Source organism: Budorcas taxicolor, chromosome 11 (genome assembly GCF_023091745.1).
Source record: "Budorcas taxicolor isolate Tak-1 chromosome 11, Takin1.1, whole genome shotgun sequence".
Classification (NCBI taxonomy): Eukaryota; Metazoa; Chordata; class Mammalia; order Artiodactyla; family Bovidae; genus Budorcas; species Budorcas taxicolor.
Genome location: NC_068920.1, coordinates 127,002,457 through 127,027,887, shown reverse-complemented (window position 1 = coordinate 127,027,887; position 25,431 = coordinate 127,002,457). Strand labels below are relative to the sequence as shown.

Sequence of the window (25,431 nt, the reverse complement as noted above, 5' to 3'; positions counted from 1 at the left end):
GTTCCAAAGTGTAGTCCCCAGACCAGTAGCATCAGTATCACCTGGAAGCTTGTTAGAAATGCTAGTTTCCAGGCCCCACCCCAGACCTGCTGAGTTAGAAACTCTGACAGTGGGATCCAGCAACCTGTGTTTTAACAAAACTTCTAGGTGATTCTGTGCTCAAGTTTGAGAACTAGTGATTTGCTGCAGGAACTGTTTACTATGTCCTGGCCCAGTGGTTTGACTGGTTTTACCCTTGTTTAGTAACGTGGAGCAACCCCAGTGATGCCTGTGGAAGCCCATTTGTTGTTGAAACTCGTCTTTCAGTTTTTTAAGGTGAAATACGTGTTACTGTAACTTCTATCTGTGGCTTAACTTCATTCATGTCTTCTCTGAAGTCATATTCTGTACTTTAGAGGCTTTAATGTTCCAGGGCTTCTGGTTTGATATAACATATAGCTGATAACTTCTGAGGGCACTTCTCCAAAATTTACATAAAATACCCAGGAAGATACAGAAAAGGTACCAACTCACAACACCATCAAAAACTAAAAGTGACAGAGTAGAAGTAATAGAAAATTTTTGTGAAAATTTACATCCTCTTGCACTAGAGAAGACTAAGTTTGACACCAAAGGCAGAAATTAGAAACATTCATAGATTTAACTATAAAATTATAGGTAATGTCACACACGGACACACACAGACACAAAATTAGACTTTAAGTTTCATGAAGTAAGCATCATATACTTAATGTATACCACTGGATCTTCAAAACATTTGACTAATAAATGAATGAATATGAGTTAAGCAAATGGCCATATAAAAATCAAAGCTAAAATATCCAATAAAAAGTAGGACAGAGGCATATATAGGCAATAGACAAAAGGGAAAATAGTTATTTGAAAGAAGTTTCACTTCAGTAACGGAAAACACAAATTAAATTAAATTATCTGTCAAGTAGATAAGATTAACGTTAACGGGAGATGGAATTTTCATAGATGGCAGGCTCTCGTGTTAATTCACACAGTGTTTCAGGCAATAATGAATAATGAGCCCAACCTGGCAATTCATGTCAAAACTTTAAAATTTTGCATGCTGTTTGATTGATCGATGAAACAACTACATGTTTAATTCTAAGAAAACATTCATGAATGTGCACAATGATCTGGCAACAAGTATACTGATTACAGATAGCTTCATCTGTAAAACACTTGAAATAAACACTCTAAAAAGAGAAGGCAGGCTGAAATATAATGTCACAGTTTGCATTTAAAATCACATCATATAATGATATGAAGTGGCATGAAAAGATTATTCTTTGAATACAGGTAAGTGATTAAAAATATTAATGAAAATGAAAGTGTTAGTTACTCACTTGTGTCCAACTCTTTGCAACCTGACTGCATGGACTGTAGCCTGACAGGCGCCTCTGTCCATGGAGTTCTCTAGGCAAGAATATTGGAGTGGGTTGATATTCCCTTCTCCAGGGCATCTTCCCGACTCAGGGATCAAACCTGGGTCTCCCCCACTGCAGGCAGATTCTTTCCCATCTGAGCCACCAGGGAGGCCCAGAGAGAAAATATTAATAGTTTATAAAAAGAACGCTTAGCATGATGACCAAGTTAAAAAGCTCTCAGCTCCCTTTAAGTCTTCTGCCTCAGACTGAACATTCCCAATTCCTTCTGCCATTTGTCCTTGAATGGTAAAATTTTCTGAAGTCAGAGAGGCTCCCATTTAGGAAGAATTGGGGACTATCCTGGAAAATGCTCCTGGGACACAGGTTCTAATTTCTAGACTTTCCTGCTAAGTCTCTGTGAATGTTCTCTACTTTGGTAAAACCCCCTTTAAAGCCTGGGTCTGGACAGCAACGTTTTGTGTTTACAGGGGTACCATGGGGACCATGAACAATCTTACCAAGGTAACAGTTCAGTAGGTAGAGATGATGGGAAAGACATCCCAGGCAGAGAAATTAAGACTGTGCAAAGGCACAGAGACACAAACGATTCTGGCATGTTTAGGGAATGGGGAGCAATTCTAGGTGGCTGGAGCCTCTATGTAGTGATAGGGGAACCAGGGGGAAAAAGCAGATGAAATGACAAGGACAGCCTTTCTAAATCAAGCTAAGGATTTGGGGCTTCTTCCTAGCCTTTGAAAGACTGAAGCTTTGGGATGGCAAGCTGAGATCCATGGTTTCGAAAGAGCAAAGCGGTGGCTATACACTGGAAGCCAGGGGATGGTTTAAGCAGAGGTTACCAGGTGGTTGGGGCTTCTCAGGTGGTGCTAGTGGTAAAGAACCTGCCTGCCAATGCAGGAGATGTAAGAGAAACAGGTTCAATCCATGGGTTGGGAAGGCACCCTGGAGGAGGGCATGGCAACCCACTCCAGTATTTTTGCCTGCAGAATCCCTTGGACAGAGGAGCCTGATGGGCTACAGTCCACAGAGTTGCAAAGAGCTTGACACAACTGAAGCGACTTGGCACGCAAGCACCATGTGCTTAGTGAACTTATTAAATTTTAGGATCCAATGTGTTGCTGGTTTGCTACTTACGTGGCTTCTTCGGTACTTTCCCTTTTATGTTAGCTCAGGCTCTCTTGGTGGGCTCCCAAATGCACTAGGACAGTGGGCCCACCCCAGGCAGAAAGAGGAAGACGGGTGGCGGCAGGCAGAAAGCACTCACGTCTGCTGCTGTCATCCCGTTCATGTCTTCCCTGACCCAGGGCTTGGGCAGCTCCCGGGAAGTGGGCACCAGTCCCAGGGAAGGATGTGACTCTGGGCTCAGGCCTCTCCCAGCCCTCTGCTCTGCGGTGGAGGCTGGAGGCACTCCGCGTTTCCAGCAGCCTCGAAGGCTCTACTGGTGAGCCCACGTCTGTAATGCTGGGGTGGGTGCATTTGGGGAAGGATAGAGCAGACAGGAACTGAGAAGGAAGAACTGCCAGGTTTCTGTGAGATCAACATGTGTTTGAAACAATTCAGAATATAACTGAGAATGTAATTAGGTGATGTTTGTGTTTGTTTTTGTTTTAAAGGAAAAACTCAGAACCTGTGACTCTTGTTCATGAGCACATGCCTGGATGTAGTCATTTTGAGTTTATGGAAAATGTGGTCAGCCCCATAAATCAGTGCTGAGGAATTCTTACAGAGTTATCCATCGTGCAAAGAAGGCAGGTCTGTAGTGAGTCTGTCGAAGTTATGAAAACAGAACAGAATAAGCACATAATAATAAGCTACAGTATAGTCTTCTCTTCTAGAATTCTTTCCTGAGTTGCCATAAAGTAGCTTTGAATTTTCCTTCCTACATAATCTATGATCTTTCTTGTGTATCTCCACGTGTACAACTAGATGTCTGTGGCCATCACCATGATTACAAAGACACAGTTCTCTGCATCTACTCTCTCATGTGTCTTAAAATTTTCAGCAGGATTCCTGTAAAGAATGTCCATTTCAAAGTAGGCTGGACAACTGTACTTTGCAACACCTCTGAGAACATGGTCACAAATGTATCCTAACTCTCAGACCTTCCGTCCTTCCCATCTATCATTTTGTGTGACGGGAGAATCAAATTTCAGGGTGGGGTTGTATTTCTCAAAAGCACACAGAAGGTCTTCAAATGTGAAAGACACAAACTTTTATTCAGAATTTGTAAATAAGAGATTCAATCTAGGTGTGATTCGTTAGAAGGAAGGATTCCATCCATTTTCATCTCATTTTTGTTAGATTTATCCAATCAGCCATTCGCCCTCAAACAGTTTTAGTTCTTACATCTTATCTACCATAATATTTCTCTTATCCTTCCTCTTTCCTACACTTGATTCTCTGGTTGACCCAGTTTATAAATCTGTTTCTGGCAGTGAAGAATGGAATGTTAACAAATCGGAATGGAGATGTTTTTCAAGTGCTCTGAGAAAAATGGGCTTATTCATGGACTAGCATGTTCTATCAGAAAAATAGTACTGCTGAGCCCAAGGAGTTTACCTATCCTATTGTTTTTTTCTTAATCTGTTAGATGCGTTTCATGCAGGCTAAAAAATGTCTTAATTTTCCACAGAAACCATATGTATTAACTTACAAGGCCAGATACCATGCTGAGTACAAAGCTGATGGCCTAGGCTCATTTCTGTTAGCTGTGTGTACTTTAAAATCTGCTCTAGCAGTGTGTTCTTGTTGACTTCCAGACAAAAAACAAATTCTAGAGATCAAGAAAGTCAAGTTGGCCCAGCATTTATATGCCCTGGGTGTTTTTTTTTTTTTACACATCATACTTGCCCACTGTCCCTGCCACAACGTGGAGCAGGAACAGCTAGCTGGCAGCAGTCTGCTCAGGTTGTGAAACTTTAGACCAAATCCTCTCAAACACAAGCCATCTGTTGTCACCAGGTGCAAAGGGAGGGTGACCTGCCTGACTGACTGTGCTCTAGGGTGTTGTTAATTGTGCCATGTTGCAGAGTGGGCAGTGTAAAGATACAGGTATATTTGACATAATCAATAGCAATATAGTTTGAATTTCTGCATCAACCTTTCACAGACAGAAAAGAACAAGGTAAATAATCATAATAATGTTTGACTGAGCATTACTATTTAATGTGTTCAAACATAAAGCCAAATGCTTTACAAACATTACTGTCTCCAGCCAGCCACACTGAAGTAATTATTATCAACCACTTTACAATATGAAGAATGGAGTTCAGAGAGGTCAAGTGACTTGCTTAGAGTTTTCCAGGCAGGAAGGAAGCAAAATTCAGACCCAACTCTACCTGATTCAAAGGAGCCCCAAATTAGACACTTTTGCCTTTGGGTTAGTGTGTCTGATTCCCAGAGCAGCAGATGAAAGATGCAGGTTGCAGGTGGTTGAGGGAGAATTTGGTCCCAGGCTTTGCTTTGAAGATTTTATAAAAGAGAGAATAGCTCTTCCCAGAAGAGCTAGCAATGGCATGATTACGGCAGAACTGAGGTTGTTTCCAGTGTTGTTATTATTCAGCTTGTCCTGTCCTCTGTTTCCTCATTTACAAAATGAGGACTAAGGCCTTTGTGGCCTCCTCCCTTGCTATCTCCTTCCAGTTGGAGACACTCTGAGCTTGGCCTTGACAGTTTTGGGGCAAATCCTCACTGTGGAAGACCCTCCTGTGATCCTGGACCAGACAAACCCAACACCTGCTGGACGATGGGGGAGTTTTCCTATGGTCCCTATTCCCTGGCTCCACCTTGTGGCCCTGGCGTCCTGCTTGTCACCACTGGCCAGTGTGGCCGAGGAGCAGCAGCCCTCTCTGCGGAAGCTGCCTGAGCATCCCTGCTTTATTCACTCACTGTACCTGGAAACCCAGCAGCTCAAGTCCTAGGACGCTAATCTAACCTGTTTCGGTCAAAATCCTTATCAGAAAGCAAGTCGAAACTCAAGGTCTTGTAGAACCCGAAATTTGAAAACTAGTATCTGATTTGTCACAGCATGAAATGATCGCTGGATTCATATATCTGGAGTTATTGCAGCTCAACAGTCAGAGGGAGAGAGAGAAAGAGAAAAAAGAACACGTGTATGCGACACCGTTAACGAATCCTACCGTGTCTCCTGGCTGCGGACGCATCACGGACACACGATCGTAGCCTTTCCTTAGTAGGACCCACAAAGCATCAAGTTTTCCCTGAAATAAAACAAATGCATCAAGATTACATCTGAAACCAGACCGAGGGCCCGCACTGACATGAACTTTCCATGCTTCTTCAGTCATATGAACCACACTTCACCAGCAATGCAGTTGTCACAGGGCATGACTCTCTAGTTCAAAATGTGGGTTTTGGCAATGGAGAAGAGACGCATCCCAGAGAACCCTGATGCTCACGCAGGAGACACCTACGACTATAGCGCAGCCTCAGGTGTGCAGACACAGAGGAGTCATTCAGCCTGTTGCCCTCATTGCATTTCCGGGCATCTCCTCACACTGCAGGTCAAGCTTTTCAACTTGCACTCAAGTTTTTTCTTCCCACTTAGTGTCCCGAGTTTACAAACGAAATAATGAGGACAAATTCAGGAAAATGAATAGAAGCGTGGATGGGGTTGGACCAGTGAAAGGGTCCTGGGGCGCAGATCCATGGCTGTCCCCACAAGAGGCTCCAGAATCCTGGGCTTGAGGGACAAATGACCAAGCATTATGGATCACCACAAATCACAGCCCCCTTTGGAGTTGTAGGTGACTGGCTAAATCTGAGAAGACTGAATCTCTGAGGGCTAAAGTTTTCACAGTACGTGACAAAGGGAGTCTAATGTTCTAGTTCCTTAGACATGCTGAGTGAAGCTGGCTTCTGCCACTGCAAACACTAAAAACACAGGAAAAAAAGGACATTTATTTAGCTTTGCTCTTATTATTAACCCTGGTGGTGACTCCACCAACAGGCAGAAGTCCCCTTTACTTTGTCTGATTTCCCTTCACCACCAGGAAATCTGCTCGCCTCCACTTCTAAACATGACATTTTAGCCTCTGGAACTGGTAACTACGTTCCCTTTCATGGCAAAAAAAGGACTTTGCAGATTTGATTACTGTCGAGTCCTTGCTCCAAAGCCACAGGTGCGGGCCCTGTACCACGGCCACAGAAGTGGAGCCCAGAACTAGGTCAACAAGCTAATTGACCCTTTGTTGCCCAAAGCCCCTGATGATCACTAACAGGCCTCCTGACTCCAAATTAGGCAAAGATGCCCACTCTAGTAAACACTCTATAGTGCCCCAACCAATCCCCAACCTTCCAGCAGGAATTTTCTTTGTCTTGAGGCTGCAAAAATTGACTATTAACCCACAAAAACTGTCAACTCTTCTTGGTCGGTCAGGTCGGCCCACTGTGTTTGCAGTGCCTCCTTTACCTCTGCTCTTTGTTCTTAATAAACTCACTCCCTTCTGAAATGCTGTGTGTCTGGAAATCCTTTTTCAACCTGCGCTCGAATTGCCCCAACAATTACGTTAAGGATCTTAGACAGGGGACATGATCCTGGATCATCTGGATGGACCCAAGCTAACCACATGGCTTTGCTTATTATTTATGTATTTCACAGGGGTCCTTAACAGAGGGAGGCAGGAGGGTCAGAGAAAGAGATGGAGAAACAGAAGCAGAGTCAGAGTGATCCCATGTGAGAAGGACTCAACCCATGGTAGCTGGCTTTGGGGAGGAAAGGGGGCCACAAACCAATAAGCGGGCAGCTTCTGGAGTCTGGAAAAGATGAGGAGATGGATTCTCTCCTAGAGCCTCCAGAAGGAGTGTAGCCCTGGCTTTGCTGTCATCTTAGTCCAATGAGACCCATTTTGGGCTTCTGACCCCCCAGAACTATAAGACAATTAATTTATGCAGTCTTAAGCCACTTAGAGGTAATTTGTTAGAGCAACAGTAGGAAACTAATACAGCCCTTATCACTCCCTGACAAAGACTCTGTTTATTTGCTTAGTATTTGTCTCTGTCACCTGGAATGCCAGCTCCATGAAAGCAGAGGTGGTTTTTTTAACTGCTGTATACCCAGCCCTTAGCACAGCTTCTGGTGCTCAGTAAATATGTGTTAGATGAATGAATGCATCCAGTGCTGCTATGTGCTGGGCCTGGTGCTTTTCTGTCTGTCTGCTCATTTCATTCTCCCAGCAGTCCCAAGGGGTTATGGGGAAGGAATCAGAGAGGTCAACTAACTTGGCCAGAGGCACACAACTTGTAAACTGGAGAGGTGTGACTGGATGCCCCCACCATGTCTGTCTAATTCTAAATATTAAAAAAAAATTTAAGGCATTCATTAATTTTTAAAATGAAGTATAGTTGATTTACAATGTTATATTAATTTCTACTATAAAGCAATGTGACTCAGTTACACACGTATCTACATTCTTGTGGCTCAGTTGGTAAAGAATCCACCAGCAATGCAGGAGACTTGGGTTCGATCCCTGGGTTGTGAAGATTCCCCAGAGAAGGGAAAGGCTACCCACTCCATTATTGTGGCCTGGAGAATTCCATGGACCATTCCATGTGGTCACAAAGAGTCGGACATGACTGAGTGACTTTCACTTTCACTTCACCTTCTTTTAAAATATTGTTTTCTGTTATGGTCTATCACAGGATTTTGAATATAGTTCCCTGTGCAAAGCTCATATACTTTCTATTATACTAATTGCAGCTTCTTCCTTGTGCAGATCTTCTGGTTGGAGCACTTTCCCTTAGATCCTCTAGAACAGGGTTTCTAAACTGGGGGTTGCAACTCTTCAACCCCTCATGGAATAATTTTGTGTATTAGGATCTGAATTAATAGAAAAGAAAATATTTGAGTTAATGGCATATGGTAAGGATAAGTATGATTTGTGAAAAATGTGTATCAGTTAAACATGCATGGGTGTGAGTATTAGTGTATGAAGTGAATACACACATATGCACACATAAGGATTTACTGGGCCAACATTATTCCTGTTGGGGTCTCGCGAGCATGTTTGAAAACATTGATCTGTAAGTGGTCTTTGAAGGATAATGCTGAAAGGCTAGGAGAGTCTAGAAACTTCAAGTTCCTTGCCACAAAGCATTCACAGTGGCAGAATCAATTTAAGAATGCCACCTTGAAGAGCTGGTGTTCTGAAGTTATTTTCTGGTGGGTTTTATTCAGATACAAAAAATGTGCTCTGCAACCTTTATCAATGGTCGCTTGAGTTCTTGTGGGTTCAACTCTGTCTTGCTAAGCATAATGTTTCTCATCTCTCTTGGCCAAGTATTTACAAAAACCTCTAAAAATATTCTGGAATGACTTCACAGTGCTGGGAAGGACTGCTGCTGTGTTCAGCATGGTTTTTTGCATTAAACCGTTTCAATCATTGGTTAAATGTTTTCCTTTAAAGTTCTTTGGGATAAGCATTTATATGTCAGGATATAACCAGGTGGACTTCCTGGATGAATGCCTCTTTTCTTTTCCCTTTTTTAGGGGGGACTCCTGGTAACTGACCTGGTAAATCATCCCCCTCTCAGTAGTATGTGCACTGATCACTCAACTCCTTGACAAATGAGGCGCAATGAGATGGGGCTAAAAGGAAAATTGGCTGTTGAGGAAGTATTATAATTAACTCAGCAGAAATCCAAAGTTCCAGGCAGGGAAAAGGGGCAAAAACCACCTAGATGTGCAACACCAGGAGAATGGGTCATGTTTCTTTGTGGCAACAGATCATAGAGCGAGATTTAAGCACAAAATGACTGGCTTTAGACTGTATTTTGGGGCTGCCCCTCACCAGCTCTGCTGTGGGCTTGGACAAACTGTTTCATGTCCTTAAGTCTTACCTTTCTCATCTTTAAAAAGAAGAGAGATAATAATATTGTCTGCTCTATGGATTTCTTAAAAGGCTTACAATTAGATATTGAAGTAAGATGCGTGCATGCTAAGTCACTTCAGTCATGTCCAACTCTTGGTGACCCCATGGACTGTAGCCCTCCAGGCTCCTCTGTCCATGGGATTCTCTGGGCAAGAATACTGGAGTGGGTCCCCGAGCCCTCCTCCAGGGGATCTTCCCGACCCAGGGACTGAACCCGATCTCTTATGTCTCCTGCATTGGCAGGCAGGTTCTTTACCATTAGTGCCACCTGGGAAGCCCCTGAAGTAAGATACTTGTCTCACAGAAAGCATTCATTCAATGTTATCAATGTGTTAATCCTTAGGTAAAGTCATTAAAATGATAATTTGGAATGCCCTGTAGAAAGATGGAAATGAATGTAAGATGACGAGTAAGAATCCAATAATTTGTACTTTACAAGCATGGAGCGCCCGTCCTCCACTCTGTCCTGCAACCTCATTTCCGCCTTTCCCCCTGGCTTCTATGACGGTGTCTGGGGACCCCCAACACTCCACCACAGCTGCTTCGCTAAGGTTTGGCTAAACCTTGGCTCTGCCTGCTCCTTCTTAACTCTCTCATATCCTTTTCAGCCTCTTCTTCCCCTCCCCTCTGCCTACACTTGATGCAAGGGGGTTCCCTCGGTGTCCCCCCTCTACTAGACTCACCCCCAGGCAGAATGCTCACCCCGCCTACTCTCACCTAGTCTCATGGGTCAAATTTCTACCTGTCTGCCCATGGCTCATATAAGCTTCCGATCCAATTACCAAATCTTAGTTGTAAAGTAAACATATCACAGGTATTAAAAAACCCCAAACATCACATATTGAATAATTTTCCCCAGCCTGCTCCTCCTTTGGCACCCTGCCTTGAGTATGCCATGGAGCACCACCGACATCGAGACAGGCAATGACCAGACAGATCATTCTCACCTCCTCTCTCTCTGCCACCCCTTCACACCCAGCTTCCACCATGTCTGGAGGATGTTCTGTCTCATCTTCCCTCTTGCCTCTTCCTGTCCAGCCCTGCCCCACTGTCTCCTCGGCTACTGCCTTGGCCGTGATCACCTGTCACTCATCCTGTGAATAGTGTCCTGATTGGTCTTTTACCTCCAGGCTCCCAGTCCTCTCTACTACTTGATTAATAACAGATTTCGTGGCTAGCTGGAATGGATGCTTTGTCAGTAATAAAATAAATCAAGAAACACCTTATTAGCAGTGTGAATTTAGGCAAGTCACCCCTCTGTGCCTTGATTTTTCCATTTGTGAAACAGAAGGAGTAGTAGCAGTTTCTAATTTTGAGGGCGTTGGTGAGAAGTGGAGGAGTGAGTGCAAGAAAGGCCCTCGGGACCGTGCCTGACTTGCGGTACTTGTGTCACCCAGGTGTGCCCTTCATCCAGGTGAGCTGCTATCAACAGCTGTTCTGGCCAAGGTAAGGCCGGCTAGTTCTGATTGTAGCCCTCAGTATTCTGAATTCTAGAAGTTCCACAAATGAATTCAAAGTCCCCATTCTGTGTGGCACAGAAGACAGCTGGGGTAATCTATACATCCTATACCTTGCTGTATTTCTGTCAATACATCAGGTAGCATTTTATGCAAGAGCTGAAGTAAGCTTTAGAATAAGTGTGTTTAGAATCAAGAGGATGAAAAATGACTCTTAAAGAGAAGTACATAACAAGGTTCCTTTGCTTGATTTTCTGAGAGGAGGCAGAAGTTTTGTCATTTCAAGACAGTAGCTACTGGGCTTATTAATAACATCCCTTTGGGGCCAGAAGAGCCTCAGGAGATTCTTCCAAGTGGTCAGTGGGCTTTACTCAGCCTGGGGGGAGCCTCTGAGTTGACGCCACTATTTCTCTCAGATCTGAGTGTCCTGCCTGCATGGCCCTCTCTACAAGGTGCGTTTCAAGACACAGGTCCTCACTTCCCAGGAGGAATGCTTCTGCGAAGCTTAAAGATTCTCCACCATTCTGGCAACCCTCCACCACAGTGTATTCTGCTAAGTCACTTCAGTCGTGTCCGACTCTGTGCAACCCCATAGATGGCAGCCCACCAGGCAGCCCATCCCCGTCCCTGGGATTCTCCAGGCAAGAACACTGGAGTGGGTTGCCATTTCAGCTGACATTTATATATACCTTTCTTTCATATGAAATTGACACACTTAGACTATCACATGAGAAGTGTACCAATTCCAGGTTCCCCAACTCTACCTCAGCCTGAGAATCAATATCTTCCCATCCACAAAGCCTGGCAAACCGGGAATTTTACATCAATGCTCGCTTGTTCCTTCCTAAACAAGAAGACCATGCCAGGAGGTTTGTGAGGTCCATCGCTCAAAGCATCTCGGTGCATGGGCTTCGTGGCTGCCTTTCTTTCCTTTTTTGGGAGTGGGAAGAGGGGTGGGCAGGCAGCAGCTGTATCTTCTCTTCTGGTTTGTCTGCCTCAGCTACTTGGAAGTTAGTCAGAAGCTGGGAATTTTGAGGGTAGTTCAACTTAGAGGGATGTGAGAGATTAATACTAATTTTTTAGACCTCAAAATATATAGTAAATATTGTGACTCATGCTTCTCCTTAAATGAAACAAATGAATGCATAAGTTAGAAACTTGCCCTACACATACCCACACACAGACACACTCACACATGGTAATTTTTTTTCTCTCTTCTTTCGGTCTTTGTTTAAAACATGTTTGGAACCATTCTAAATTGTAGCCAGGAATGGGCAAAAAAATGTCTGTTCAACATCAACAGCACATCTGACAACATTTAAGGCTTCAGTGTGTCCTACTGGACGGCATACAGCTTCGTTCAGTGCAGTTTCAGCACTGAATGCCGCTTGATTACAAGGTCAAGGTGCTTAAGGCCAGGGATGACAGGTTTACCTGAAAGAAAATGAACAGAAGACCACCGGCTTCCCAGCGCTGTGAGCAGCACAGGCCGGTCAGGCTCTTCTGCAGGACACAGTGGTCTGCAGGGCCAGCCAGGGTCTGGCTTTTGTCCTTCGGCTGTCATTTCTGTCATTGCCAGTCAAAGGGAGGAGCTACTGGAAAAGGAGGAAAATCATTTCTCTGAAGGCTGCAAGCCTTCCAGCAAACTTGAAAACAGACCTGGTTTTAATCTTTCTGGTGGCCATACATCTGGGCATTACTTAACTCGCCTGAAGCGGTCAGTCCCAACTTAATGAGAAGCACGGGATTGCTGTAAATCCAGGGGGTGAAAACCAAGCAAAGAAAAATTCAGGCCAAATATCGGAAAATTTCCTGATCATGAGCCTGGAATGAGGAAAGGGTAAAGTGTGGTCAGTGTGGTCAGTGCCTTAAATTAGCCTGGGCGATGGCAGTGAGCAGCCCGTTGTGGACTCCTTCTCCTAGTGGGCTCCCTTCGGGTGTGCTGAGGCAATGTGTTCCCCTGCTTCTCTGGTCCTCAAATCTATTTCCTGGAATGCTTGAGAAACTGAGTCAAATGCAACCAGTTTAAAGGTGTGTGATTCTGACCACCTTCACTGGGGAACCAGGAGTCTTTCTAGAACTTTCTGAAAGTTTTGCCCTGGTTGGAGATGTTCTCCCAGTTGATAGTGGGGCAGAGAGTGGGTGGGCCATCCTCCATGAGCTGCCTGCCCCCATCCACTCTCTGCAATTCTCTGCCTTCCTTGTTCCATGCCTTGGAAGAGCAACCTCAACAGATGGCATCATTTAGCTTCCCTTTGGTCTGGCCAGCAGGTAGCACCAGAAGACGACAGCAGACAGATGAATGGATAAAGAGTATGTGGAGTGCGCGTGCGTGTGTGTGTCTGTGTGTGTATATATATAGTGGAATATTACTCAGCCATCTAAAGAATGAAATAATGCCATTTGCAGCAACATGGATGGACCTAGAGATTATTACGCTAAGTGAAGTAAGTCAGACAAAGACAAACATTATGATATTGCTTGTACGTGGAATATGAAAAAACATGATATAAGTGAATGTACTTACAAAACAGAAACAGACCCATAAACATAGAAAATGAATTATGGTTACCAAAGTGGGGAAGGGGGTGGAGGGATAAATCAGGAGTTTAGGATTAACATACATACAATACTAGATATACTAGATATAGAATAGATAACCAACAAGGACTCCACCATATAGCACTCAGTATTTTGTAATAACCCATAATGGGAAAGAATCTGAAAAAGAAAAAATATATATATATAATGGAATCACTTTGCTGCACAGCTGAAACTGATACAACATTGTAAATCAGCTATACTTCAATTTAAAAAAGGAGAGAAGAGGGCAAGATAACGGGGAGGTTGGTACTTGTTCCTTCTACTCCCTCCCCAACCCCCACTTCCATCAGTGGCTGCTTTCTTACAGAGCAGGGGTCTGCAAACATTTTCTGTATAGGCCCAGAGGGTAAATATTTCAGGTTTTGTAGGTCAAGAGGCAAACTCAAGGCTATTAGTAGGTGCTAATAAAATCATTAAAAAATACAAAAACCATTCTTAGCTTGTGGACCATATTAAAACAGGGAGCAGGGCAGACTTAGATTACCGACTGCCTCTCTATGGCCACGGCTCCCGTTGGGTGACCTCTACTCCTGGGCTGCAGCTCTCGCTGGATCCAGTAGCACCCTCTCCTCTCCTTGCCCTTCAGGCCCAGGGGTGTCACAGCTCTCACTGCTGAGTGCCTGCGTGCCTCGCCATTGCCACGGATTCTCCTAACCCTGCCCAGATCTGTGTGAGTTTGACCCTCTTGAGTGTGCCTTCTGTTTCCTGCCAGGACCAAGACAAATCCAGCAAGAGGGTTCAGGAAAGGGAAATAGAGTTTACAGCACAGCTTGAGGCTGAATGCTTTGTCCAAGGCCTAGTGAGTGTGTACAGACATTGTGGCTAGAACGGGGCGCATCGTGAACCACACGTGGGGTTACAGTCCAAAGGCTGAAGCTCTGGTAGAGAGTCTGCTCTTCTTCTGAACAGTGTACATTACGACTTTTCAACTCTGTTCTGTGCTTCTACTCTCAAACTTTCTTGTTCCTTCCCTTGCCTTGCCCATATGGCCCAGATACACATAGGATGACCTCTTTTTCTCTCCTTGCCTCAAAGAGATGGCAAGAAGAATGTCACATTCTGTAGTCCGAGAGTACCAAAGTGATCTGTGTAGGTCACAGGAGAAAGTCTATCCGGCATGATGCTCTGGGTGTGGTTTCATAATTACATCCCACGCATCAGCTCTATTAACAAGAGGTGGAGGAATCCCTACTCCCTGCCAGGTACAGTGCTGTTTGTGGGTGATTCAAAGATGAGTTAAGCATAATTGGTGCCTCCAGCAGGGATCAAATCTGGTTGGGGGAAGACTCACAAACAGGAGCAGTCACACGAATGAGCTGTGCTAGGTAAGCTCCTCTAGCAGCAGGAGGAGCATTCACACTTTCTCAGGTCCCAACAAAGGAGTCCTACAGAGGCGCTAACGAGCCCACCAGCATCACAGGTTTTTTCCAGCTGGCTTTTTTGGTGTTCCCTTAACATGCAGTTTTCCAACCATCCAACATTAATCCAGCAGCTGCATTTGGGAGAACAATGGACCCATGTGAAACGTAGGATGTCTCTGAGGCATGATTGTGGTCACTTTGCCATGCACCATGGTTCCTGCCCTCAGGGAGCCTCCTCTGGAAGGCTGGCTAGTACCTTGGGTGATCCCTTCTTAACTGGGCCCCAGCCCCAGAGCTGCTGATTCGGCAGGTCAGGCTTGGGGCCTGAGGGTGTTCATTTCTAACAAGCTCCTGGGGGATGTTGATGCTGCCCATTCAGGGACCACACTTTGAGAACCAGCATGCACACACACACACACACACACACACACACACACACACACACAGTGACCAAGGCTGAGGAGCAGGGGCTGGGGAGGGAGCAGTAACTGAGGCAACAGTGGGGTCTCCCTTAGGGAGTTTGGATAGGAAATTTGAAAAGGGAGAAAATTAGGGGAAAAAAGGAGTTTCACTTCATGAGAAAAAGTGGGCAGGTCATGAAGGCCAGGGAGACTTTGAAAGCCTTTTGTGAGACCGGATCATGAGGTTTGAGACAGTAGGCCTGGGAATTTGTGTTTTTAAAGCTCCTACAGGTGACTGATTCTCAGCCAAGTTTGAGACCTTCTATAGAGTCAGACACGACTGAGCGACTGAATTGATAGACTCAATATCCAGCAGTACCGGCACACAGTGGGTACACAACAAATATTCAGTTCAACTGACACTAATTTCAAGTGCGTGTTGGGAGTATTTTGAGATTTCTAGTTGTTCATATGCTCATTTGTTTCATAAAACAGTCCTAGACCACTAGTTAACAGATGAATAACATGCTCTCAAGCAAATATGAATTCTTCAGATAGAATTAAAGCTCTCTCAATATCCAAGATTACAGAGATGAAACCCTGGCTCTTACCAAATATGTTGTATTAGTCACAAGGTACAGATTTCTGAAAACAACATAATAGAAAATCCCCTTTTGCCTTCATCTGAGATTCTCCTTGGCTCCTTCCTGTCTGCGCATGCATGCACGCCACTGAATGTTCCACATTAGAATATAATTAGAAGCAAACAGCTGTTAGTCAAGCAAACTACATTTGGGCCACATTTTTTCCAGAGTTCAACCCATCGCTCTAGGAGGGGGGTGGGGTGGGGTGGCTTATCTTAAGAATCTCAGCACTTGAAACACAACAAACCAAATGACAATGCACTGAGATTAGTTTGAGAAGGAGGCAATTCAACTGAGCAGAGACAACTAGCAAGGAAGTTTCCTCCACTGTTAAAAATGGTTACTTCTTTTGATTTCATGGGAGAAGAGCTGCTCTGAAACTAGCAAATATCTCAGTTTATCACTGGAAGAGGGGTAGAGCTGTATGTGTGTGTGTGTAGGGGGTGCTGCTGCTGAGATCTGGTTCTTTTTTTTAAACTTTTTATTTTTATTTTGGAGTATAGCTGATTAAGAATTTTGTGAGTTTCAGGTGGACTCAAAGGTGAACAAGGGGACTCAGCCATACATATACATGTATCCATTCTTTCGCAGAGAGAGCTGGTTCTTATATTGAGTCTTTCATCTGAGGCCTTGGAGTTGGCATAGTTCTGTCTGCAGCACAGGGCTAGAGGGTGCAGATCTGAGTTGGAGCCTTGGATTCCAGACAGACCCGGGCAGAGCAAAGACTCTACCACTCTAGTTTTTCTGGTAGACTATGTTGGTCTTTTTGGCTATAATTTTCTAGTGTTCTTTGATGGTTGGCATAGTGCAGATGCTTATGGGGAAGACCAAGGAGCAAGGGTGTTGAATGAATCACATGAATTCAAAGACATCTGCATCCATGAGGAAGAGAAAAGAGGCCTTTAGGAAGCATTAACTGCCTCCTATGACTTAAATTTCTCAATAAGTCAAAAAGGCTTTCAGTTAAGCTGTGGAACTGTGAGGGGGAAGAGAGATGCTGGAGAAATAAGACATTTTGTTCACAGCCAGGGAGAATGAGTGTTAGACTCATGGACAACACAGCCCACTACACCAGCACATGGCTTGAATAAAGGGCAATGGGCTCCTGTTGTGGCAAGAAGGATAGATATTTGGCATTAAGAAGAATCCAGCTATTGTTGTTAGACTATGGAAAGCCTACCAATGAAATTATTGAAAGTTATAATCATTCTCTGGGGTTACTACCCAAGTCACTTTCTTCAAGTCCACTCTCATTCAACCACTTTGCCATGGGGATTTTAAGAAGCCCAGTTCCTATTGCTGGGCATATATCAGGAAAAGATGAAAACTATCAAGCACCCCAGTGTTTACAGCAGCACTATTTACAATAGCCAAGACATAGAAATAACCTAAATGCTCGTTAACAGATAAATGAAAAAGAGATGTGATGTATATATATATATATATACAATGGAATATTACTCAGCTGTAAAAAAAAAAAAGAATGAAATAATGCCATTTGCAGCAACATGTATGGACCTAAAGATTATCACAGTAAGTGAAGTAAGTTAGAGAAAGATAAATACTATACACTACCACTTATATGCTGAATCTACAAAAATTATACAAATGAGCTTATTTAAAAAAACAGAAACAGACTCACAGACACAGAAAACAAGCTTGTGGTTTCCAAACAGGAAAGGGGGGGGGGGGGGGAGGATAAATTAGGAGTTTGAGATTAACAGATAGAAACTACTATACATAAAATAGGTAGATAATAGGACCTATTGTATAGCACAGGGAACTATACTTAATATTTTGTAATAACCTACAATGGAAAAGAATCTGAGAAAGAATATATGTACATGAAACTAAATCACTATGCTGTATACCTGAAACTAACAAGAAGATACTATAAAGCAACAATACTCCAATTAAAACAAAAAAGCCCAGCTCTCACCTTGATATTGTGGAAACTGAGAAAGTATACATTTAAACTTTCAAGTCCATGATTTGAGAAATGTGTTTCTTTGTGATAAGCTGGATTTTAGTTTGATATCATCTCAAGAGATTCTGGTTCTGCCTATATAAGTGTTTTACAAGGAGTGAGGATGGGTTTTTGAGTAGAAAGAGGCACACCTTGATCGGAGAATACCACTTCCGGGGAGAGGAGGGCCGGCGCATGTTGTTGTTGAGATTTCGGGGTTCAGGGAACTCGTACTCCTGCTCCGGCATCTTGACTCTTGCATTCTTTGCTTTCTCCAACTTAGCACCTTCTTCTGTGGAGCCCTTTTCTCCCCAACGAACCTAAAATAAATAACATGCAAAAAACCCCCACAAAATGACAAAATAAAATGTGATGCCCCTGGAGAACAGGGATCACAAATGACTACGATGTGCTACCCGGTCCTCATTTCTTTTGGGTCATGAGGACCAGAGAAGAGGGGTGAAGTAGAGAAAGGGAAAGGGGAAGGGCTGGAGGAGCAGCGAAAGCAAGCAAGGGGCATGGGCATTTGGGGGAGGGACCATCCAGGGCGTGGGAACAGTACACGCAAAGGCATTGTGGGCCCAGTAAGAACTCTGGATTGTATTCCAGTGACAGAAGAAACCACTGGGGTGGGGGTAGGCGGACTTGAGCTAAAGAGTGAATTGCTCTGACTCACAGTGGACAAGACACCGGGGTGCAGAAATAAAAGGCTATATTTGCCATCTCTCCATTGATGCCTCACGAGTCACATCCCCATTAGAGCTTAAGTGTGAGTTTTCACCATTTTGCTTTGGTTTTCTGTCACTGAGTAGTCAGCACGTACATGAGTAAGTGAAGCTGTCCTTACCTCCATCCTTTTAATGCCTCCAACGCCTCGGCCACCATAATAAGAAGCATCTACTGTAGGCCACTTTTTCTTAGGCAGACCATCATCATCTTCTTCCTGCAGAGAGATTGTGACACATGAAGGAAGCAAAGCACCATTGTGTTCACTATGGCAAAGTGGATGGGAGCAGACTGCCTGGGTTAAATCCCAGTGCCACCGTTTACTGGGCCTTGAGCATATTGCTTAACCTGTCCAAGTTTATTTTCCTTATCTGCAAAGTGGGAATAAGAGCAGTATGACCTGGTTAGATTGTGTTGCATTCTTGGATCATGTTCTCTTCTGCATCTCTACTCCTTTATAGTATATCTCATCTAATCCTGTCTACGTGTTAACGCCTCGTGAATTTACCTCTTTGTCCCTGACTTCTCTGGCCTCTGTTGGCACTGACACCTTCTCGGGGACTAATCAACTTCTCAACAATACATGTCTAAAAGAAGTCCTGATTTCCCCACCTCGGATTGGTTCCTGCCATAGTCTTTCCCCCTGCCTGGGAGTCACACTTGAATTCTCTCTTCCTCTGCTTCCCTTTCCCTATCTCATCTCAATTTTCCAGCAAGTTCTACTGACCTTAATTCTAAAAGATCCTCAATTCATGGCTTCTCCAACTCAAGCTCCATCACCACCTCCACCACCCTGGTACTAAGGCTCCTTCTCCTGGGTATGGAGACAATCTCCTAACTGCCCTCTCTTACCTATAATCCATTCTCCACAAAGCAGCAGAATAAATTCCAAGCCTCAACTCTGCCTTGAGAGCGCTGGCCTTTACTCATTTCTCCAGCCTTCTTCCTTCCACATTCCCCGCTCCCAGATACTCGGTGCATTCCCTGGACATCCTTCTCAAGTAGTCCTAGTCTCTTCATCCCATCAATCTATTTTATTTCTAGTTCTTGCTCTTACAGGGCTTCCCAAGTGGTTCAGTGGTAAAGAACCCGCCTGCCAATGGAGGAGATGCAGGTTTGATCCCTGTGTCGGGAAGATCCCCTGGAGGAGGGCATGGCACCCCACTCCAGTATCCTTGCCTGGAAAATTCCATGGACATAGGAGCCTGGCGGGCTGTAGTTGATGGGGTCACAAAGAGTTGGACACAACTAAACAACAGAGCACACACATGGCTTGCTATTTATTTATTGTCTGTCTCTCCTCACTGCAATGGAAGTTTCAAGAAAGCTTCTGTTTATTTGTCATAGTTACCATTGCACTCTCAGCTTTTAGAACAGCACCTAGTACATGATACCTAGATACCCAAGAATTATCTGCTGAATTTACAAATAAATTAAACAAGATGATTCAGATAAAGCAGTTAACTAGGTGTCTGCAACTTAGCTTACTGACAGGAAGTTAGCATTTACTATGCATTTTAAGATGAAGGGAGAAAGCAAGAGGAACTTGTAAGCTTACGGGTGGAAAAGGGAGGGATAATTAGCAAAACTCTTCCTTATCTTGGTGCTCATTCCTGTTGTGGGGAGAAACAGTCACCATCTACAGTCCTGGATGGGCTAGAGGGTGGTGGCATAATTTCCCTTCTGGGTAAGGAAAGGAGGCTGAAAATGGAGTTTGCAAAGCAGATTAATGCGCTCGGAACAAGCTCACCTCCCACAGCCTTGGGCTGGAGGCATTTGGGGAGGCAGAGTGGAGTCCCATGTGGAGCCACTGCTGTGTGGAAAGCGGCAGGCATGGGACCGGGTACATGCAAGGGTCCACGGAAGAGAGATCAGAGCCAGCGGTGACAAAGCAAAGCAGTAACACAACACATTAAGACCTTCAAGGCGACCTTCTGTGCTTGTGATGGTCAGGCTTCTTAAAAATTAATAGATCTAAAGGACAGTGATCACATTCAGGGAGCTGACCAGAATGGGTCAGTCTGCGTGTGTGTGTGTGTGTCTTGAATGAATCTGTCCTTCTTGGATGTGGGACTGTGAGCCCTGAAGCACAGTGGATTTTGTCAACCCTTGTATTCTAAATCTTGCACAGAGCCTGGTGCATAGTAGGTGCTCAATAATTGTCAGTATCAAATTTGTGATAACACAGCTGGATGTATGTAGCCTTTAACATGTATGTGCTGGTCACCCTTCCAAGTGCTTGACATATATTAACCCAGTCATCTCTCAACCAGCCAGTGATGTAGGTGGTGCTATTACACCCACTACAGAGGAGGAATCGAGAGGTTAAGTGACTTAGTCACCAGCTTGGATGTGGCAGAGCTGGATTTGAGCCCAGGCAGCCACACTCTTGTTTGATTGTTTCTCAGTGTTGACAAAATTCTAGGTTTTGGCCTTTCGTGTTTTGCTTTTCCAATCATTTGATGCTTTCAAGCAAATGCAGTTTTCTACTTCTAACCCCTTGTACCTGCTAAGACTTCTGACTACATGTGCTCGGAACAAGCTCACCTCCCACAGCCTTGGGCTGGAGGCATTTGGGGAGGCAGAGTGGAGTCCCATGTGGAGCCACTGCTGTGTGGAAAGTGGCAGGCATGGGACCGCGTACATGCAAGGGGAAAATACTATAGCTCACAGTATCTCACCTTATAATTCCAGAAAGTATATTATGTCAACCAGGAACCTTATATGGTTAAACTTTACCACCAGAATGTGTCTGTGTCATACATGACACATGGCTTCCAAAACCCTGGGCAGGCCCGGCCCAGGACTAACTGAAATTATGTCACCCTAAGCTGAACATGGCAGCACAGAGAATGTATGAAACTCCACGAATAAGGCTGCTCTACTCATTAGGGCACTGAAACGGTCTCATGAGTCTCCTAATTTTTTAAATGACAGGAGCACAGATGTTAGAGACCATCTAAGCGGGATTTTTCACTGCATGGAAGAGGATAGCTGGGTCCAGAAAAGCAGAGACCAGTGGAGTGGAGTTCTGATCTGTCTTGCCTTGTCGGGTATTCCCCTTATACTTGCACGCAGAGCAGCCCTTCCCCCATCTCTTCCTGCCCCTGGGCTCTATCCCTCTGCGGTTGCCAGGTACCCAGGCTGGGCTGGCCTTCTGCGCATGTGCAGGTCCTGCATCCCATACAGGAAATGCCTAGAAGGCAATCCTCTCCACGTGCTCCTGATACAAGCGAGCCTGGCTTTAATCCCCTGACCTGAGCTTGCGGGCCAAACTCAAACAACAACAGCAAAAGACAACACAAAGGCCCACGGACTGACCAAAGGGAGAGTCCCTTCAGTTACTATGTCTCTGTTTACACATTCTAGAGACGGAAAGGTTTTGCAATCTTCAGAAGAGAACGGAATTTTTTATGTGTTTTTTGTTTTTTTCAATCTGGCCAAAAATTGATGGAGTAAAATCATAGATAGTCCCCGGAAATTTCACTGACAGAATTGGCAGCACCTGAGGTGAGTCTCTACCTCTAATTAAATAGCAGGGCTTTGTGTGTGTGTGGGGGGGAAGTCCCTCTCACATTGCCCTTTAAGGATGTAGCAGGGAAGGAAAAAACCACCAGCACAGAGATCCCCTATGATAAATGGAGGACAGACTGGATGAACCGAACTGCTTTGTGTCAGCAAAGCCATAGGAATCAGGGATTTGTGGGCAGTCAGCAGAAGATGAGCAGAAGAGTGGAACTGAATTCCAGTAAACTGCCAGGTTCCACCGCAGAAGATGGCCGGGAGAACCTTCCAGGAATGGAATGACAGGGATGGTATACATGTATGTGTATGTCTGAGTACCTTCGCTGTTCACCTGAAACTATCACAACATTGTAAATTGGCTAAACCCCAATACAAAATGTTTTCAGTGTTAAAAAAATTAAAAATAAAAAAGATTTAATATTTAATATTCTGTTTAATTGGCTGCACTGTATTGTAACCTACTGGTACTTTTAAACCTTCAGTAAAACTTCCTACACAGATGGCTTTGTGCCAGTTGTGCCTTTGGGGAATAGAGGGATCTGATTTGTTAGATGGTATCCAGCAAAGGAAGAAGAGGAGATAACGCAGAAGAAGCAAGTAGTAGGAGGCAGTGGTGCCTGGAGCAACCGCAGAGATTAGGAAGGGATGCTGGTTTTCCATCAGCGGAAGCTTTGTTTAAATTTTAAAGGATGTGGTGGCCCCAGACATCCAGTTGGCTGATGCTTGGTAACACGAGTGGCAGCACATGACTCAGACAGGGAGGCCTGTTCTGACCTGTTCATCCAGGCAGACCTGGACAAGAGAGAGCTGAGAAATAGAAGTCTGATGCACACATCTGGGAGTCCATGACTGGTTCAGTCCTCTGCTGCCTGCACGCACCGCACTTTTCCATCTTTCCAGTCATGCCAGGCTTTTATATAAAGCTCCATGCTTCAACATTCACAGTTCCATACACTTGAAACAAACTTCTCCTGCTTCTTTTAGCCATCTTTTAAGATATTGCTCGAATGTAACCTATTCCATGAAGAACGCCCTGATTCCCCAGGGAATCCAGGGCTCCCTTCTTGTTTGCCATGGTTCCTTGTATTGACCTTTACTCACTCAACAAATACTTACCTCTTAGTCAGTTATTAAGCAAACCAGCAAGGAAAGGGGTGAGACTACTGATCCTGGGGATCCCTCACTCCTCATGCAGACCATGATGTGAATAGCGCCCCCTAGAGTTGTGCCTGTGGTGGTCCTCTGAGACTCAGTCTACAAGTTCTTTAACACTCCTGCTTCTTTGATATCCATTTGGCAGAAGAACCAAATGGCCATTTTGACCCAAATAGGCTCTCAATCTCCAATTCACTATGGGTAACAGTAGGACCCATCTATAGAAGGGAAAACATAACTGAAATAGAATGGAGTCCAAGGAAATAGTTTTAAACCAGCCTTTGAATTCATTAAAAAGTTCTTTGAACTGTTGCACGTCTTAAAACCTTATGATAAACCCTACGTAGCCCCAGACAAGGGCCCTATATTTGTCCATTCCTTCCTTCACTCACTCAGACAACTGTAGTTGTGACTCCACTGCAACATGTTCCATTTTGAGAAAAACAGAATGCAACTGTCAATGAGATTGTTTACATTTATAGAAGAGTAAGTTTTGTGAGGATGATGATATAAAATAAAGGACGGAAAAAAACTCCCAGGTCTGAGAGGCTCTGGAGGGCCGACCTTAAGTAGTTCTGGCTGTACTGTGTCCTCGGAAATCTCTGGTGATAAGCCAGAGAGGTCAGCTTCAATGTCTGTCTTGGAGATGAATTCCTCAAAATGAACTGGCGAGTCAAAAAAATTCATCAACCCTTTGTGTAAGTGCAAAAAAAGAAAAAAAACCCCAATTGACTTAACTGATATGTTTTGGTACCATCCTATCTATTTACATACACGTAATGATTAACGCAATGACTGTCCTGTGTTTTTCAATAAAGGATTCTGTGTGCACTTTTTAAAGCAATTGTGTGTGTTTTTTTTAAACTACTGAATATAGAAGACTGAATCTGGGTCTGTTCTAGGACTTCTGACTGGAGCAGACATGTGTGTATGTAAGGGTGTATTTGTGCACGGGTGTATCAGATGTGCCATATGTCCACTGGAAAAAAAAGATGCCTGGCAGAAACTTGGCTCTTCACCCCTCCACAGTAGGATGCTAGTTTGGCTGTTTGTGTAGACACAGCTGTGACAGGGACCAGGTCTGCTGCTGTTAGGGAGTTCAAAACAACAAGACATGTTGTTTAATTTTTCTGTAGCCCAGTTTTCCCATCTAAGAAATTCTTGCCACAGAGAAATCATTAGCATCAGTGAGCAAGATGATAAACCTGGAAATAAATTCATCATTTAAAGCCAGGTGCTTATTATTAATTGGGTGCTCACACAGTGTCAGTTCACTCAACACATGTCCTTTTCCCTCTCAAACAGTCAGAGAATGCATGGAGGGTGATGCCCTTTAGAACTAAATTAGCAGGTGAAATACTCCATTATTGATTCTTCCATAAACTGCCAATTATTTGGAATAACTGGAGACAGTGAGGAGTCCTCAGTCTACTGCCAATTAGGGAAGATCCTTAACCCAGGAAATGCTCTTCTTAGTTGGTAAAATTTAGCTTTCTTGTTTTTGTGGAGAGCTTGAAATTTCAAGTAATTTTTCTTTGTCTTGTCATTATGCACAGAGATATCACTGTCAGTTGCTCAGAATCTATAGCTCCAGAAAGAATGAAGTGGCTGGACCAAAGCAAAAACAGTGCTCAGCTGTGGGTGTGTCTGGTGGTGAGAGTGAAGTATGATGCTGTAAAGAACAATATTGCATAGGAACCTGGAATGTTAGGTACATGAATCAGGTAAACTGGATGTGGTCTAGCGGGAAATGGCAAGAGTGAACATCAACATTTTAGGAATCAGTGGACTAAAATGGGTGGGAATGGGTGAATGTAATTCAGATGACCACAATATCTACTGCTGTGGGCAAGAATCCCTTAGAAGCAATGGAGTAGACCTCATAGTTAACAAATGAGTGCAAAACATAGTACTTGGGTGCAGTCTCAAAAATGACAGAATGATCTTGGTTCTTTTCCAAGGCAAACCATTCAACATCACAGTAATCCAAGTCTACGCCCCAACCACTGATGTAGAAGAAGCTGAAGCTGGCTGGTTCTATGAAGACCTCAAGACCTTCTAGAACTAACATCAAAAAAAAAAAAAAAGATGTCCTTTTCATCATAAGCGATTGGAATGCAAAAACAGGAAATCAAGAGATATGAAGTAACAGGCAAGTCTGGCCTTGGAGTACAAAATGAAGTAGGGAGAAGGCTTAACAGAGTTCTGTCAAGAGAACACACTGGTCATAGCAAACACCCTTTTCCAACAACACAAGTGATGACTCTACACATGGACATCATCAAATGGTCTATATCGAAATCAGACTG

The 25,431-nt window shown here is 44.1% G+C and overlaps 1 protein-coding gene across 1 annotated transcript in view; it reads right to left on the bottom strand.

Moving 5' to 3' along the window:
- ANTXR1 (ANTXR cell adhesion molecule 1) overlaps positions 1-25,431 on the bottom strand; it is a 261,100-nt gene that overhangs the window by 53,985 nt on the left and 181,684 nt on the right. Inside the window, exons 15-17 of the mRNA XM_052648002.1 lie at positions 18,564-18,659; positions 17,869-18,036; positions 5,534-5,614 (exon numbers count right to left, since the gene is read on the bottom strand). Of these exons, the coding sequence (XP_052503962.1) occupies positions 5,534-5,614; positions 17,869-18,036; positions 18,564-18,659 (345 nt within the window). The remainder of the gene's footprint in view (positions 1-5,533; positions 5,615-17,868; positions 18,037-18,563; positions 18,660-25,431) is intronic.